General features: G+C 39.2%; 1 protein-coding gene across 1 annotated transcript in view; it reads left to right on the top strand.

Moving 5' to 3' along the window:
• RAD18 (RAD18 E3 ubiquitin protein ligase) overlaps nucleotides 1-1,463 on the top strand; it is a 129,778-nt gene extending 128,315 nt beyond the window's left edge. Inside the window, exon 13 of the mRNA XM_070933585.1 lies at nucleotides 881-1,463. Coding sequence (XP_070789686.1) covers nucleotides 881-968 — 88 coding nt within the window. The 3' untranslated portion in view covers nucleotides 969-1,463. The remainder of the gene's footprint in view (nucleotides 1-880) is intronic.
• The last annotated feature ends 17,093 nt before the right edge of the window (nucleotides 1,464-18,556 follow it).

The following is an 18,556-nucleotide window of genomic DNA, read 5'->3' as shown; positions in this document are numbered from 1 at the left end:
CAACCATAAACCATTGGTAACCAGTGCAGCTTGTGCACTAGCATTGTTATATTGGCATCTTGAGGTGTACCCATAACTACCCGGACTGCTACATTCTACATTGCCAGCTATATCTTCCAATGGTTTTGAAGGACAGTTCCATGTTAGAATGTATTGTAGTAACCAAACGAGGTCACCAAGCTGTGAGTGACTATGAGCAAATGCACCTGACTGAGGTACAGGCACAATTGATGTGCAAGATAGATTTGTCCAAAAGCCTTGCTATCCATTGCTGCTATTTGCAAAGAGGAGTCAAGAAAGACCCCTAAAGTGCACATCAGTACCATCTCACACTTTATGTGTGAGATGGCACAGCCCTATCTAGAACTAAAGACGGAAGATCTCTAGGATCAGATTGCCTATAATGCCCACAGTCATTCAGTGTTTCTAAATTGAGCCTGTGCTTGTTTCTGTGGCTTGTTCCATCCAGATTACTACAGCATCCAAATTCTGAGACAGAACCTAGACTATGTTACTTGGGCAAAACAGGGGTTAAGAGATGTAGCTAACCTATGTTGCCAGGTGATCTTTTTCCATTAAGCTTCACTTAAATCTCCTATTAGAGACAGCATCAACCCATAAACTAAGAGCCTAACAATTAGTCTCCCCAGCCTATCAACCCCAACTGGAACTAGTCCCGATGCCATCCAGAAGACCCTTGTTCCTTTCATATATACTACTACACAGAGAACTAAATGTGAACTAAAGATGGGGGAGTCAGGGAGTGGGGACCCTTTGATTATGGTGCAGAATATGCTACGTTTGTGATTCATATACAGTATCTTCAATTGCTACCAACTATATCCAGTGTTTAATTGCTACGTGTCTCCTTTTCTTTTAGAAAAAGAAGTGTGAAAATGACCAAACAAAAATCACAACATTCTAGGAGCAGCTCACCAATATCCAAGAGTAAGCGAAGAAGAAAGTAGCAGACATGCTATTTTTGTTACAAAAATTTCCAAAATGGCTTTACTTCTAAAAATTTAGAAGCATATCTATTCTCAAGTTGCATTCCCAGCCATGAACATTGCTTTACAATAAATCTACTTTTCCTGTTAATAGCTGTATATTTAAGTGGCAAGAAAGTACTGTAATACATTCAGAATGTAATGTAAGTACTGTATTACATTCAGAAGCTTTTAGAATATATGCTGTTTTACTAAACCAACCTTGTCTTAACTGTATGTACAGTGGACTGCAATTACGATCATCTTCAGTGATGCTTCTAGGACACCATTTAATTCAAATTATTTAATTAGAAAAAAGTTGATTCAGGTAATTTTCATTCTTTTCCTGTACCTCCCTTTTTAGCACTTATGAATATGTTTGAATCATTATTCTGGATATATTTTATAGCTCGAGTTGGACCATGGTTTATTCTTTCATACAGTAAAAAAACCAAACAGAAATATTGTATGTATGTATGTAAAAAAAATGAAAACTTGGTATTTGCTCTGAGAGTATTGCTTTTTCAACTGTCTTCCTCTTTATTTATTCTTTGACATCTATATTCTTAGTACAAGATTCTGTATTTGTTTAACAATTAGAAATTCTAGACTAAAAGAAATTCAGACAAATGAAATTAATTCCAGATTGAATATTTTCATCTGCCATTTCTTGATAAAATGATTTCAAGATCATGCCACATGAGATTATAATTACGTACTGATATTTTCCAAACCTAAATAAGTTAGCAACATGCCTAACAAAATGTCCACTCCTATGCATCGATTTAGATTGCATGACCTGGAAATCATTTCATTATGAAATTAATTTTGTTAATTATTCAACTGCCCAATACTTTCACTGCTGAAAAAATAGAAAAGTGCCTATTTTCCATTTCCCTCACCACCTCCTCCAAATGGAGTATTGGGGTGGATTCTAGAACAGATGTGGGGGAATAAGAAATTTAAGAGGGAGGGCAGGAAATTAAGATCTTGTTACATCTCCTTGCACAACTTTGGATTTCTCTCTCAAGTTATGTGTTCTATAGTATAGCCTTTGTCATTATACACCATGTATACAACGAAATTGGTTATTTCTAAAAAAATTCAGTCCTGTGATGCATGCTATATAAGCTATATAACAAATTCTGCTTCCATCACACTTCATTTGCAGGAGTATACTGATGAGACTACTATTAATGCTAAATATTTTTCTGTTCAGATATACATACACACACGTCCACACAAACAAACATGTAATTCAATATTGAACATGGTTTATATATACCTTTGCATGCTATATAATGAAGGCTTTCTAATCCCAAATCATAGCAATTTTTTAAAAAAATTAAAGATATTATTTTCCAAAAAGTGCTACTTCTGCCTTTTTGGGATTTCTTCTAAATCTGGAAACATAGCTGCTTCATCTCTGAAAATGAATTTTGGATAATGGGCGAGGAACATACTCACTGCCTCTGACATTTATCCTCCGCTTATTTCCTTGAATAAAGGAATGGTGTATGTCTGCCTTCGTTCTCTTTTCCTCCAGCTCCAAAGAAATGGGAGAAACTAGAGGCTGCCCTTGGGTTAACAGATAAGACTACAGCTTGGGCATGAAATAGGAAGGCATTGTGTTCAGCCTCTATTCCCCATGAATGAGTTGAACTCAAAGTGCCCCTTCATCACAGAAGGAAACTTTCAGCTTGGTTGTGAAGTGAAAGGCAGAAGGGGTACCCTGATTTTGCCTGTGTGCCCACTGGTGGTTCTGAATGTAGATTCACACAATCAGACGAAGAGACCTTCGGGGCTTTAGCATCTCAATGTAAGTCCAAGCCAAAGTAGGAAGGTGGAGGTTGGGTTTGCTTCAAGCTTCAGAACTGAGTCCAGGGTGCACTTTTTAACCATGGCAAGTTGAATGACATTATCAATGCCTATTTAAATTTGTTTGAAGATTTAGCATATATATTAACACCAGTTATTTAAACACGCACACAAAAAAAAAATATGTTATATACAGTTCTTTTTAATTTTTGGAATGAAAAATAAAATGCAAAGGCAAGTTCATCATTCTGATTTCATTTTCCTTGCAGTCGAGGTGATGGTATGAGCAGGGCTGTCTGTCTTGTGCTATGCTAAGCATTCACATCAAGGCCTTGCTTGAATTAAAATCTGGCTGCTTATTAATATATGTGCTTGCTTTTGACTGCCTATAAAATTTCAACCAAGTTTTGGACCTGTTCTTCAATGTCACTTTGCAGCTAACGTTCATCATCAAATTTGCTAAGATATTGCACTTACGTGTAAACAGTTCCCTGATGGTTATTTTTTTAATATCAACTTAGGAAAGTATTTCCTTACCAAATTTTTGCCAACTACTTTATATGAATTTTAATATTAAGAAGATATCGCTATGACCTATTAATAAAATCAAGAGCCTATGTGAAAAATAACTTTATCAAATTATGTCTTATTTACATTCCCTAACACAAGAGTTCTCTTTTGGTTTTCTTTCTTAATGTAATATATTCCTGCAATGTATTATATCAAAAGCCATAAATGTCAGCCCTGCTGCTTTGAATTTTTATCTCTCTCTTTTTTAAAGTTGCTGCTTTATTTTGTTTTATTGTTTCTTGTGGATATCTGTCAGACATTTGAGACGAGAGGGGTTTTTTCTTCCAATTTTGGGTATTTCTGCAGCATGTCTGATTTTGCTGAACTCCATCTGGTACAGATCAAGGACTGTGTCCCAAAGGAAGGTGTGTGTGCAGTTGATGTTTTGCAGATTTTTTGTTATAAAAACTAGTTTTGATGTGCATCCTAAATTTTATGAGATTAATAGATATAATGGCGGAGCGGATCTATGTAAGTTTTGAAATAAAAGAATTTGGTAGCAGACTTACTATTCTTATACTGTGGTTTAAAAGAAAAATACCATTGATATTTTAAAACTTTCTTTAAGGATAATTATTCTATAAGCACAATTCAACTGAGACAAGAGGGACACACTAAGATATAAATGGCTTAATGTCCTAGGAAAAAGATACTGTATTTAGAAATATAGGATGCAATTCCGTTTAAGGAATAGTATTTGAGAATTTTTATATTGAGAGTAGACATATTTGAAATTTTGAGGCTATGTAGTGAGTATGTCAATAAAGAGGGAGCTATTGGTTGTTAAAAGGGCTTTATAATCAGTTACAAAATACTCATTTTTCAGCAGCAAAAGAACAATATATTATAATGTTGTGATACAGGTAGTCCTTGATTTACAACCATTTATTTAGTGACCTTTTAAAGTTACAACGGCACTGAAAAAAGTGACCTATGACCATTTTTGTCATGGCCATTGCAGCATTCCTGTGGTCATGTGATCAAAATCCAGACGCTTGGCAAGTGGCATGTATTTATGGCGGTTGCAGTGTCCTGGGGTCACATGAGCATCTTTTGTGAACTGACAAGCAAAATCAATGGAAAAACCAGATTTATTTAACAACCATGTTACTAGGTTAACAACTCCAGTGATTCACTTAAACAACTGTGGCAAGAAAGTTCATAAAATGGGGCAGAACTCGATTAACAAGTGTCTTGCTCATTAGTGGAAATTTAGGACTCATTTGTGGTTGCATGTTGACCTGTATTTCATTATTTGCATTGTTTTATAATGTATCATAAAATTGTATTACTTCTGTATCATGATTTCATCCTTAGGACCCTCAAAGGTTCATCTGCCATGCATTGCATTTTTCAGTGAGTCCTTACCTGAAGAACAAAACACTGGGCTGCTGCCATATAGCTACTTGGGGTAGGGTGTTGATTTGTTTTGGGTTTTTTTTTTTTTTTTTAAGAAATGCCTCTGAGGCCTGTTTGGTCATCAAAAGCAATCCAGTAAATAGATGGTAGAAACTGACACTTTGCTTTGTAGCACACCAGCTTCTCACAGAGTTGAATCATTTTTAAATAATTAAAATCAGATGGGTGAAGAATGTGACTGTTGCCAAGGGGTGTCGGATTAGCCAAGCCTTGCTCGATTCCATCCTGTCTAATGTTGTTCCCTTATTAGGCTGTTCTTTCTCTCAGTGTGTCAGAGCTGGTGGTCGGAAGTTGCCTTCTCAAACATGGTTGCTTTCAGCATATAGCAATAGCACTTAGACTTATATACCGCTTCACAGTGCTTTACAGTCCTCTCTAAGTGGTTTAGAGTCAGCATATTGCTCCCAACAATCTGGATCCTCATTTTACCCACTTCAGAAGGATGGAAGGCTGAGTCAACCTTGAGCCTAGTGAGATTCGATCTGCCAAATTGCAGGCAGCCGGGAGGCAGCAGAAGTAGCCTGCAATACTGCACTCTAACCACTCCACCACCATGGCTCATATGAAGCAGTTGAGAAGCATCTTGGAGATGGCTGTGAAAAACAGCTTATTTTCAGCAGGGACAAAGAGCTTTCTTCATTGACCTGCCTCCTGGGACACTCTTCACATGGTGGAAGATCATCATCAGCGTGGTCTTCTGTAGAAGACCATCAACAGAGTGGTTCTGTCTCTCATGATCGAAATGACCAGTAACAATTCTTACAGGCTTTTGACAGTTAATCACTGCCAACCCTTGGACTTTCTGAGTTTTCCCATTTTTTTCAACTGCCTTTATAGTTTATGTATTTGTTTTACATTTGGTCATGTGCCATCTGGAAGCCATATGCGATAAAGCTGAAATACATTTTGTTTCCTTGAAAACAGATACTGAGTTTGGCTACGAAATATATTGCTGTGTCTCGTCTCTACAACAAAGCAGACTGTTTATTTATGTTAAAATTAAAAGCAAAGTGCCAGTGAAACACAGGTCTTTATTGAACGTTTACTTTTCATATCCTGTGAACTTATTAAGCTATGTAAGAAAACAAATTTCTTGGCCTTATTTTAATTTTGATCACTCATTTTCAAAATAAATAAATAAATAAAAGTTTGCAGGATCAATTATCTAGCCATTTTTTAAAAAATAAAAGAGCCCAACAATCCTTTTAAATTAATGATATATATCCAATTCCTGATCCAATTAAAAGTGAATAATATACAAAGGGTATGAATGAAAAACATCCCTTAAGAAAAATTAACAATGAAGTTCTTGCAGATAAATAAAGCTTTAAGCAACAGAATACAACATATTTATCTGGTATCTTAAGACAATTATATTTTTGCTAATATAGAGGTATGGTATTACTTCCTGATCCCTTGTGATTTTGGTAGTGCTGTAACAAAAGTTAACATTTATCATCTCTCCATCTTATTTACTGATTACATTTTTTTCAAGCTTTTGGTACTTCTTTTCAAACTGGGTGGGTTCTGTTGATTATCCTAACCAAGAAGACAATTTATAAATCTGTTAGGTAAAGAACTATGGACTTTGGAATAGTTCTAAAGACAAGCCTCTAAAGCAGTGTTTCTCAACCTTGGTAGCTTGAAGATGGGTGGACTTCAACTCCCAGAATCCCCCAGCCAGCAGCGCTGGCTGGGGGATTCTGGGAGTTGAAGTCCACTCATCTTCAAGCTACCAAGGTTGAGAAACACTGCTCTAAAGGCTGATTGAGAGCTGTCCGCAGCATCCATAGCCATCCCCACATATCTACGCTACAAAGGGGTTGATGGGTAAAGCAGGTTGCAGAGGGCTGCAGATGGACTGACACACACACCTTCCAAATCCCAACTATGAGAGGCACACACTGCGTGCTGATTGGTGGATCTGACTTCCTGTTCTGTGGCTTTGCTGTTTGAGGGCCCCCTAACCAGAATGTTAAAATTTGCTGATGTGTAAAAACGCTTATGCAACCATCTCTAAAAGACAAGCACATACGTTCCCCCACATGCTGGAGAAGTCTGCTCCCAACCTTCTGACAGTATTTCTTCTGCATCTTTCTGTTTAGGCATTTGTTATTTGAAATAATCTGGAATTCATATACCTGCCTTTACTGCTTTAACAATGTTATCTACTATAAGCACTCGCATGCTGGTCCAAAGTAGACCAGATTAAGAAACCAATGCCACATAGGTCAAGACTAATGGTAATAACTATAGTAACAGAATTTTGCAAGTCTGAATATGTTTTCAACACTCTTCCTTTATAATGGAACTAGGGAGGGCATTATTTTCTCACATTATTTTCTTGGCTCCTCTTATCTGACTTGTTTTCTTCATAGTGGCTCTTCCTTCTGTCCTTCATGGCCATTCCCTATGCTATCTCTTGAGCAGCAGTGAAGCCACACACAACTTTATACACACTGTCTTCCACAGAAGCCAATATAGCAGAAGACCGTGTAACAACCAGTGCCTTTGGCCTGATGTTTGGGAGAAGGTAAGGGTTACCTAGAATGCTGTTGTGCTGAGCATTCCAGCTAAAAGGAAGTTAAAGCTATTTTTAAAGTTTTGGCTGATCTGAAAGTCTTTTAAGAAGTAATATTTGGGGCTTCCGGTTTGGCTTCCGTCACCGTCAGACGGTCTTTTGAGACCGCCAGCCCCGTTGCCCGTAAAGAGCCGCCTTTAAAGCTGAAAGGCGGCTTGAAAAACTCCATTTCCTCAAGGAAATGTGAGACAGAGCAGGCGAGGGCAGGTAGAGCCCTCTGCGAAGTCCCCAGAGTTTTTGTTTTACTCTTGGGGACGAAGCAGGATGAGGCTCCCTATTTCCGCTCACCGCTGCTCTGGGCTTCGGGAGAACTCTGCCTTTTTGCAGAGCCAGGCGATGGGACCAGACCAATTAATGGAATTAACAGATTACCTGAACAAGTAGGAGGAAATCCGGATCTGGGATTTTAAACTGCAAGTATTTCTAACCCTAAGACTGACTCTAAAAGTAAAGGAGAATGAAAGGAGGAAAAAAGAGAGTTTAAAAAGGCGACTGGCTGAGGCTTGTGAAGATCTGAAAGCGAAAGTCCTTCCGTTTGAGACGTTACAAAGTATCTAAAACAATAGCGCTGGCTAGGAGTGAAGAGAAAAATTCTTATTTTATGCCTCTTCTTAGAGACTTGATATTGATATTGTCTGAGAGAAGTCTTTTTCTTTAAAAAGGGCAAAAAAAAAATCTGTTTGTGAGGCAGGATGGCGTTAAAACTGACAAAGCCAGATAATCAAGCTGTGGGGGGGGGTTCCCCCATTTATAAATCACATGAACAGAAGCAGACGCAGAAAAATGGCTTTACAGACCTAAGGGAATTTGTACTGGAGGAGATGGCAAGACATGATAAGATTGTGAATCAGAACCTTGAGAATTTTAGACAGGAAATTAAAGAGTTGGTTCAACAAAAGTATGATATCCTGAAGCAACATATGAAAAGTTTCTTAGATGTAATTATGAAGATGGATAATGAGTTCAATTTAGAAATAGAGTCTAAAATGAAGGAAGTTGAACATAAGATTTATAACTTGGACAATAAAATACAAAGAATTGAAAATGATTTAACAATGATACAAGAAAAAAGCCCAGAAGCAGAGCTTAAAAAGTTTAAAAAAACAAAGGAAGCTGACTACAAGACTTACAATGTAGATAATATAAAACAAAGAATTGAAAATGAAGCCACAATGATGCAATTCAGATTCATGGAATTTGCGGTCAGAATAAGGGGAATACAGGAAGATAAAAGACAAGATTTGAGAAAGGTGTCTGCTGAAGTTCTGGCTGGGATTGTAAAGGTTAGTCCTGAAGAGGTATCCTGCAAGATTGATAAGGTTTACAGAGTTAATTCCTGGGTGGCAAAGCAAAGGCAGTTGCCTAGAGATGTGGTGATCTACTTTACTGATAAAGAAATAAGAAATGATATCGTGCAAAAGTCTTTTAATTCCACTCTTGAAATGCATGGAAGGAAGATTTGGATATTTAAAGAGCTGCCATCCAAGATGTTAAAAGACAGAAAGAATTTCAGATTTTTGGTGACTGAGCTAAAGAAACAAAACATCCCATTTAGGTGGGATGTTCCAGTTGGTATAATATTCAGATATCAAGGAGAAAGATATCAACTAAATACTGTTGAAAAAGCGGAAGAATTTTACTATAAGGTTTTTAAAATGGGTTCAACATCTCCATGTATAACACACGAGAGGAATGAAGAAAAGCAAAATCAACAAGAGATTGAAATCCAGGCTAAGCAGATGGAGGTGGAGGTAATGGAAAAACAACAAGTTACAGAGGCCTTTGTGGACGAGTCGCTTTTGGATTCTCCTTCAGAGGTTACAGTTGGACTATCTATAAATACAAGAGAGGCAGCTCTGGATTCTAATGTGATGACTTATCAAAGTACAGACCAGCATGGAAATCAATCACTTGATATACAACTCATAGAAAGGCAACCAGGATGGAGATCTAAGCCACAAAAAGTTAAGAAAAGAAGAAGCAGGTCCTACAAAAATAAAAATTTTTAGACTAAACAACAGTGTAATGCCAGTTACGTAAGAGACGATTGAATATATGAAAACATAGTTGAGGCAAAGTATTGGTTTATACTATTTTGATGAGAGTGACAGATCTCTGCAGTACTGTACTTTTGGGATGTGGAAGATGGCCTTAAATTGAGTGGATTGGAACTTTCTATTTTGGACTATTTGACAAATGGATTACGTTTATGTTGAGCTATAAGGCAAGAGAACTATGGGATTGGGGCATGCAGAAGATTTGGCTGTTACCCCAACACGGTGGTTGGAATTAATAATCTAGATGGAAGACATTATAGACGACACTATATGGAATATAAATATAAAGTCACTCGTGGTTTTTTATATATGAAAACATTTACTATTGATGGGGGCAGATGGTAATTGAAGATACCGAACATACTGTTGGAATTAGGATGTGATGTTACCCTAACATGGGTAATAGAATTAACAATCCAGTTGAGAGACATTACAGAAGATATCATATGGATTACAAATTTAAAGTCATTTGAGGATTTTATATATATATGTAAATATTTTTTAGTGGTGTGGGCAGAAGAATAAAGATATTGAAAATATTATGTATGGAGGGGGGGTTAGGGAGGAGGGGGGAAAGGGGGGGAAATTTGTATTTGAAAAACTTTTTCAATTAAAAAAAAGTAATATTTGGTTTAGATGCTCTGGAAAGAAAGGCTTGCAGTGGTCAGGATGAACTCTTCCCTTTGTTTCCTCGCCATGAGGAATACTGGAGCACATCTGGTTTTGAATTTCAAAAGCATATGGCTGAGCTTGTGTTGGAGGAAGATTTCTCTTGCATAGTACAGCAAAGAAGAATTTGAAGCCCAGAGAACAAAGCAGTCATCAGGAGAAAGTGGTTTAGCAGGCAACTGAAGTTGAAGGAGGAGTAGGTGCAGACTTCAGGAAATCAATCAAAAGTGATTGGGAATGGGAAGGCTGAGTCCAGCAAAGACACTGAAAGCCTACAAATATACTTAGCCTACAAGTCAAGTACCTCCCCTCCAGCGCAAAGCACAGTTTAGAACAGCAGCTGAAAGCAACAGAAGACAACTGACTTGAAGATGCTAAACCCTAAGAATTTGCATAAGCTCCAGCAACAAAAAACAGAAATGTTGATAGGACTGTTCAGAATGTAGATTCTCATATGGGTGAATCATTAGAACCAATTATATTAGAACATTACATTAGAACCATTAGAATCAATTATATTTGTTTATTTATTTATTGAGGAAAATGTAACCAAAGCTACACAGAGGGACGCTGTTCCAGAAGGCAAGCACTGCATGGAGAAGGTACATTTCCAGGGTCCCATATGTGGACATCACCTACTGTGTTTTCCCGAAACTAAGACCTCACTGGATAATATGCCTAATTGGGCTTTGGAGTGCATGCGCTAAAATAAGCCCTCCCCAAAAATGCCTGCGCAGCTGGTCCCCGCCATTTCCTGCAGTGGAGGGGGAACATACTCCATGCCCCCTACACGCACTTGCCATCCACATGGAACGGCCTCGCAGAGGCCCCGCCCACAAACCCTAGCAAACCCAGGGGCATGGCCAGGCTGCTGGCATGGTGCAGAGTCCTGGGAAGCATGGCTGGAAGCTCGTGCACAGCTGCAGGGGTAAACAGCTGACGAGTGGCTGTGTTGTGCTGCCGCTGGAAGTTCCGTTGCTGCCACTGCCTCCCTGTTCTTCATGTCGGCTGCGCACATCATCGCCTGCTGGTGCTGCCCATGGCCAGACCCGCCCAGGACAGCGGCCTGCTGACGAGCGGTTTGCCGGCGCCGTCCTGACGTGTCCCGCCGCCGCCTTGTTGCAATCCTGGAATATGCTGAAGGCTTGGAATGGGGCATTTTTGCAAACGGCTTGAAAATCGGGAAGGGGGATTTTCCTGCCTCTTATCCTGATCTCAGTCTGTGCTGAGCTTCAGAACAGGTTGAGAGACAAGGTGGTGGTGGCGGCGGGACACGTCAGGACAGCGTCGGCCAGCTGCTTGTCAGGGCGCTCTCCGAGACCGGGTCTGGCTGCAAGTGGCACCGGCAGGCAACGGTGACAGGACATCCAGTCGCAGCGGTGTGGCCGGGCCAATGGCATGGTGCAGAGTCCTGGGAAGCATGGCTGGAAGGGCGTGCATGGCCACAGGGGCAAACAGCTGATGAGCGGCTGCGTTGAGCTGCCACCGGAAGTCCCGTTGCTGCCGTCACCTCCCTGTTCTTCATGCCGGCTGCGCACCTTGTTGCCTGTCGGTGCTGCTCGCAGCCAGGCCCGTCCAGGAAAGTGGCCTGCTGACGAGCTGCTGGCCGGCAGTGTCCTGACATGATCTGCCACTGCCGCCACAGCCTTGCTCGTCATTGGACTCGCCAGCTCTGATGGTTGCAGCTCTGTACCCCCACCCCCACCCTCAGGTATGGCAAGCTCATTCATACTGCATCTCAAAAAAATAAGACCACCCTGAAAATAAGGCCAAGCGCTTATTTCAGGGGTCAAAAGAAAATAAGACCCTGTCTTATTTTCAGGGAAACACAGTAGAATTCTGCTGGGGAATCCCTGGCAGTTGAAAGGCACGCATCTTAAAATTGTTGAGGTTAGGAAACACTGCATTAGATAATGATACTTCACAGAAGGGACCTCTTATACCCAATGCAGTTCATTGAACAGTAGTGTTACATGGGCATAGACAGCTTATGCTGCTGAGATTTGGACTAGTTACAGCTTCCAAATACTCATTAAGGGCAACTCCATGTAGCATGCATTGCAAAAACCAAAAGAAAGTTGATGAATTACTGTGAACAGGGCCTCCAGCAAGACATCCCCAATTATAAGCCAAAAATGTCTGTCCTGCACACTCCATTTATACCAAAATGTTATGGGCCATGATCCCTGTGGTGCCTCCTCACCAGAAGAAAATGGCCTCACCACAACAAGAAAAAAATGTAGGACTGGGAAACGTTTCAGGTTCACTGGGAACCACTATGCTGACATGCCTGTGGCATTATGCCTGTCAGCACCTCTCTAATCCAAATGTGCTTCCTCTAGTACAGAGGTGGGCCCTTTTATGACTTGTGGACTTCAATTTCCAGAATTCCTGAGCTAACATGGCTGGCTCAGGAATTCTGGGAGTTGAAGTCCACAAGTCATAAAAGGGCCATAGTTGCCCACCCCTGCTCTAGTATGTAATGCCAGAGATCACTCCAACAAATGAGGCATAAATTATTGCTTATTCTGCATACTCATAGGTTGATAATTCAGGATAACTTTGGAATTTGTGAATTGGTGTCCTTGTGAATAACCAACTCTATGTATCATCAGCACAGTGATATTCAACCATGTTTTATATTGAGTTTCTTAATTATTTGCAAGACCTTGGTAGATTATTATATACTTTTTTGTGTGACTGTTGATAAAAATAGGATCGCCAACATGATTGCTAATGTCCAATGACGAATATGGCACAAGAAGAAGAAGGTAGATTATAAAAATGATGTCCATTAGACATATATTGCTGAGTTGTATGTCTGTGTAAATACTAAGCTAATGATCCCATATCATAAATAAGGGAAAAACATGAGAAGACAGTTGTGCTGGACAGGTGAAATATTTTCATTCACATTAGAATAATGTTATTCCTGTCCCTTTTGCTAAATTCTGCTTGTCAACATTGATTATTCAAAAATAGCACAGGCAATGTATATATCGCAAAAGATCTGGAATGTAGCAGTGAAGCATGGATTCCATTAGACCAAACTCACTTGCATTAGCATGTTAATGATCTCTTAGATAGATGACTTCTAAAATCGTATATTATAGTATATAACTCTCCAGACTGAGAAAAAGACTGTTGGGTGGATTTTTTCTTTCTCCCTGATTCAGCTTCCCAAAAGTTTCATCTGAAATACAATCAAAATATAATGCAATGAATATCAACCCAGCAGAAATTAAGTGACTCAGAGTGCCAATATTTAAAATCAAATTGGTAATAGAAACATAAAATAGACTTCAAAGACTAATTTCGTTTCTGTGAACTGAGAAACTCCATTTCTAGAACAAATTGATCCCAGTTCCCAGTTTCTCCTCCTGTTTTCCACCTCCACCATCTGGTCTGGTTCTAGGTATTGAGCAGCATTTTTGAATGGTTTAAGATGACATTGACAGTCTCAGATAGAGGATCAACTGTGGCAATGTTTGTCTTTTATTAGCAAAAGAAGTTCTAGTCCATGAAGTTGTCTTCATTATAATTAAGGCAGCTAAACCTACCCAATTACTTTGGGGAAAAAATTGTTCTTTCAGGTAAAAAGCGGAGAAGATATAGGGTGAACATTTGATTGGAGAAATATTCTTCAACTGGCCCCTGTCAAAAAATTATACAATCAGGAAATCATGTAATCACGAGTCCTTTAAATCAGTTTGAAAATATGTAGGATAAAATTCTGAGAGGCAGAAAATTCTTCAAGAAAAAATATTTCACAGATTGCCTTTTGGGGGAGCTCTTGGATGTTTTCTGTTGCATGTTGAAGAATAAAAAACTAAAACAATGGTTAAGCATTTTTTCTTCTATCTCCTTTTCCCCTATCCCCTTCTACTACTCCTTCTAGATATTCATCTCACCTTCTACTGAAATGCAAGAGAAATTGAGACTTTCTATTGAGTTCCTTGACCAGGAGAAAGGCATTCTTCAGAATGAAATTAACCTTGACATTCTTCACAAGAATCAACATTTAAAATCAGTCATGCATTCTAATGTGGCTAAAGCAAACTTTTCACTGCCACTTTTCACATGAATTCCAGCATTAGACCTAGAAAGGCTCTGGAGGCTGGGGAGAAAGAAAAACGGGCCTCCCTCCCCCCAGGTCCTCCGGAGGCAGGAAACAGCCTGTTTCCCTACTTTTGGTGGATCCACAAGGCCCAAAAATCAGCTGGCCAGTGCACTCATGCATGCCGGAGCTGAGCTTGTGTGCACACCGATATGGCTACGTGTGCCACCTGTGGCACATGGGTTCGCCATCATGGACATAGGCCAAATGTCCAATGTATATTCTTTGAAAATTTAACTGGCTGTGTTTTTTTTTTTTAAATGAATGTTTAATAGGGAATAGCTTTGAGTGCTTGGGTTTTATTCCTTACAATGAGTTGACATGAAATTGCCTTTCATTTCAGAAAGTGCAAATAGCTTTGTTTTCTTTCATTTGAATTTTATTTATGGATGTGTTAATATATTGGTCTACAAATTGAATCTCACAGTGTTTATTTTACTGGAACCATATATATATGTAAATATGCAAAAATGAATATCTCCAAAGAATAACAGCTTTGGAGATTTTTGCATCCCTGCAATCAAGCTTTTTCCATCAATTGTATTAAGGTACTTTATTTTATTTGATACATTAGATTTTGTATGATTACAGAAAAGTGCAATAATAGTGGTTACGTTGAGGAGTGTTTGGTGCTCTCTGAGCTTGGTTGTTTTTTTGCAGGTGTTTCATTATCTCAACTAGGTAACATCATTAGTGCTAGTAAGGGGTGGGGTTTCCTCTCAAATTCTAGTGGTTGGCCCTGTCAGTTTTGGTGCTGATGGTCTTAGAGTTTCTTTGGTTGAGCTGTTTACTGTTGGCTTCCTTGGCAGTTTTTTTATTGGGTTATTGTTTACTTGATTGTAGGCCTGATGTTAATCTTGGAGTTAATCTATGCTCATCTGGGTGTTAGAGATGTGTTTAGATCTTTTTGTTCCCTTTGTCAGGCCTGGAAGCCATTTTTTGTCAGGCCTGGAAGCCATTTTTTGCATTGGGCCTTCAGGCCTGCCACATTTCCTACTGTGGGAAACTGGGAGGGGGGATTATATGGAGCATGGGTGATGTATAGTCATAATAACATTCTTTCTCAGAGAGTCAAGGACATCTTGCCCTGCACCTGGAGAGTTGCAACTGGGAGGCCTCTCCAGTTGGAACGGTGCTTTGATTGGGCCATGTGATGGACTTGTGAATGCTGGGCAGGGACTTGGACTTTCCGTTGGATTGGGAAAACCTGGAAGCTTTCAGATTTGGGTTTTCCCAGATATGCCAATATGACATTTCTAATAAAATGGAACTTTGAGGAACTTCAACCCTCAGAGTCTTCTTTCGTTGAGGGTGTTACTTGGAAACCTGACACCCTTTTTGGCTTTTGATTTTATCATTTGCATATTCTATAGCAAGGGTCCCCAACCCCCGGGCCACGGCCCATTACCGGGCCATAGCCTATTTGGAATTCGGCTGCATGAGTGGCTGACTGCAGGCATGTACATGCAACTCAACTGGTGCAAGCGGTGGGCCAGCGGGCACTCACACACATGGATGCTGACATGCTGCTCTTGTAAGTTGAGCTACGCATGTGTGCACTGGTCTGCCACTTGCATGGCCCAGTTCCCCTCTTCCCCTGCTGGACCCCTAAGCTGCAAATGTTGGGGACCACTGGTCTATAGACATTGATTATGCCCATGTGTCTATTGATGGCTAGTTTGTCTGAGTACCAAGCTTCAAGAAATTTCCTAGCATTTTTGGAATTGGCTTGGTCTAAGATGGTCACAGTTTCCCAATTATACAAAAAGAGAAGAACTTTGGAAAGAGGTATATTACAGTTAAAGTCTTTGAATGTACTAAAAGAAGAAAGGATAATTCAAACTTGGTTTCAGTACGGACAGTTACAAGCTAGATGGAAAGAGGATCAGAAAATTGGTATCATGCAAACGGATGAAAACTTGGTAAAACAAATCAGAGACCAGAGTCAAATGCATATAAAAAGGTTGTATAATACATTGATAGAAACAGATTCAGAAACGGAGTTAGTTAAAGATTGTATGATAAAATGGGCACAAAATATTGAGGAACAAATAATGATGGAAACGTGGGAAAAAATATGGGTTAAAAATGTAAAATTTCCACAAGCTCAAAATATGAGAGAAATTTTTTATAAAATGTTTTATAGATGGCACTTAGATTCTAAAAAGTTAGCTTGTATGTATCCAAGTTTACAATCTAAGTGTTGGAGATGTGAGTGTGATGAAGCCACGTATTATCATATATGGTGGACATGTAAAAATATCAAAGCATTATGGATAAAAATATGGTGGATTATGCAAAACATTCTTTTAAAAAAGATAAAGTTTACAGCTGTTTTTGCTGGGTATAATTACAGATTGTACGGTTATAGAGACTAATTTGATTTTAAATTTAATAACCGCAACAAGACTTTTGGTGGCGCAGTATTGGAAGAAGGAAGATTAGCCTACTATTGAAGAATGGACACTAAAAGTAATGAATTTAGCAGAGATGGCCAAAATTTCAGAATATTTGAAGGACCATTCAAATGAAAGATATATTTTGGAAGGAGAAGATGGATTGACTATATTCAGAACAAATATGGGATTTAAAAGTTTCAAATATTTTATGAATGAATAAAGAGTCTTTAGAAAGTATTTAAATTTAGTCATGTAAAAGGGGAGTTAAAAGTACAAGAGGGAGATAGGAGTCTATAGATAGTTAGCATATGTTAGTATATGATTGTTAAATGCTATACCCTGAATTTTGCTCTGGGAAGTCGGGGTGGGGGGACAGTTGGGGAGGGAGTGGGGATGGGAAAACATTTGTAAAATTTTTAAAAACTTTTTAATAATAATAATAAAAAAGAAATTTCCTAGCATTTTTGGAATTGGCTTGGTCTAAGATGGTCACAGTTTCCCAATTATACAAAAAGAGAAGAACTTTGGAGAAGGACTTTTTCCTAGCCTGGCCTGTCTCATAGGTTTGTTGTGACGTAAGCTTCTAACAGAAAATTGGAATTAAAATCCTCCTGAATGATAATAATGTGCCATGCCATGGTTTATGTATCATTTAACTAGCTGATCAATCTGATCATCCTCTGGACCTCGCCTCCAGAAGCTGTGAGTTGCTCCGTCACTCCATCATTTCTTTTCAAGAAGAGATTGGACAGTCATTTGTCCATAATAGTATAAGGTCTTCTGCTGGAACAGCGGGTTTGACTAGAGCAGGGGTCTCCAACCATGGGACCTTTAAGACTTGTGGACTTCAACTCCAAACTCTGGGAGTTAAAGTCCACAAGTCTTAAAGTTCCCAAGTTGGAGACCCCTGGACTAGAAAACCTCCAAGGTTCCTTCCAACTCTGTTATCCTGTTATCCATCCCATGGGATTTCAAGGAACTGGTTTTCCACTGTTTGTGTGAATGAGGGAGACAAGTAAACGATGGTAGATGACCATATCATTAAACTTACTAGAATGTGAATATGCAGAGATGTGTTTCCTGACCCAGTGGAATCCATCCATAATGCTTAAGCCTGAAATAATAATCTTTGTGTTTAAATAACTTAGACTCCATTGTATATCTTACAAAGTTCCCTTTGGAAAAACCCAGTTAGATTTCAAGATATTCAACTGTGAAAACTTTGTATAGTCACAGAGTCAGTAGTGAAAGATCACCTGCAATCATCATCCTTTTACCAAAGACACTAATGTACCAGAATATTAAAAGCTAATATGGATTAGTTAAGAGGTAGCATTATTTTTTCTGGAAAAATTCAGCTATCTGTTATATCTGAACATTTTGTTAGCTGTGTCAAAAAATTAGTAATAATGGAAGTCTTATGTACCAAGGCAATGCTGATGTAAAGCACTTGAGCTGTAGATTATTATTTTGGAAAGAAATGGATTTAGCACAGTTCAGATGAGTTCAATTAAAGAATGACTGAATGATTACAGGAAGGAAGGTGAGGAAGGAAGTTGCTTAAATGGGTTATTAGGACTCTAATTTCTGATTGCTGCCTCAATTATTCTAATTCAAAAGTGGGCTTCCTACTGGTGGCTATAGGCTCTTTAACATTTTGGAGAATATGTTGATTAACCTTGTCCCAGTGGTCACCAACCGGTGGTCCATGGACCACTGGTGGTACACGAGAAAATTATGGTGGTCCGCGGAGAAATTTTTGTATTTTTACATTTTTGCAGGTGGTGCAACATGGAAAAAGGAGCGCAGCCCTCGCTGTCCAGAATGAATGGTGCGGTGGGGGAGGGGGTGGCACAAGCGGGAAGAAGCGGCGTTTGCGATGGCTGGAAGCTGTGGGAGCGAAGCACTGCACGGCAACAGCATTCCGCCTTGGTATATTT

This window comes from Pituophis catenifer, unplaced genomic scaffold (genome assembly GCF_029215685.1).
Source record: "Pituophis catenifer annectens isolate HBS135680 unplaced genomic scaffold, rPitCat1.0.hap2 SCAF_2, whole genome shotgun sequence".
Taxonomy (NCBI): Eukaryota; Metazoa; Chordata; class Lepidosauria; order Squamata; family Colubridae; genus Pituophis; species Pituophis catenifer.
The sequence above is the reverse complement of the archived record's forward strand: the minus strand, read 5'-3'. Positions and strand labels throughout refer to the sequence as shown.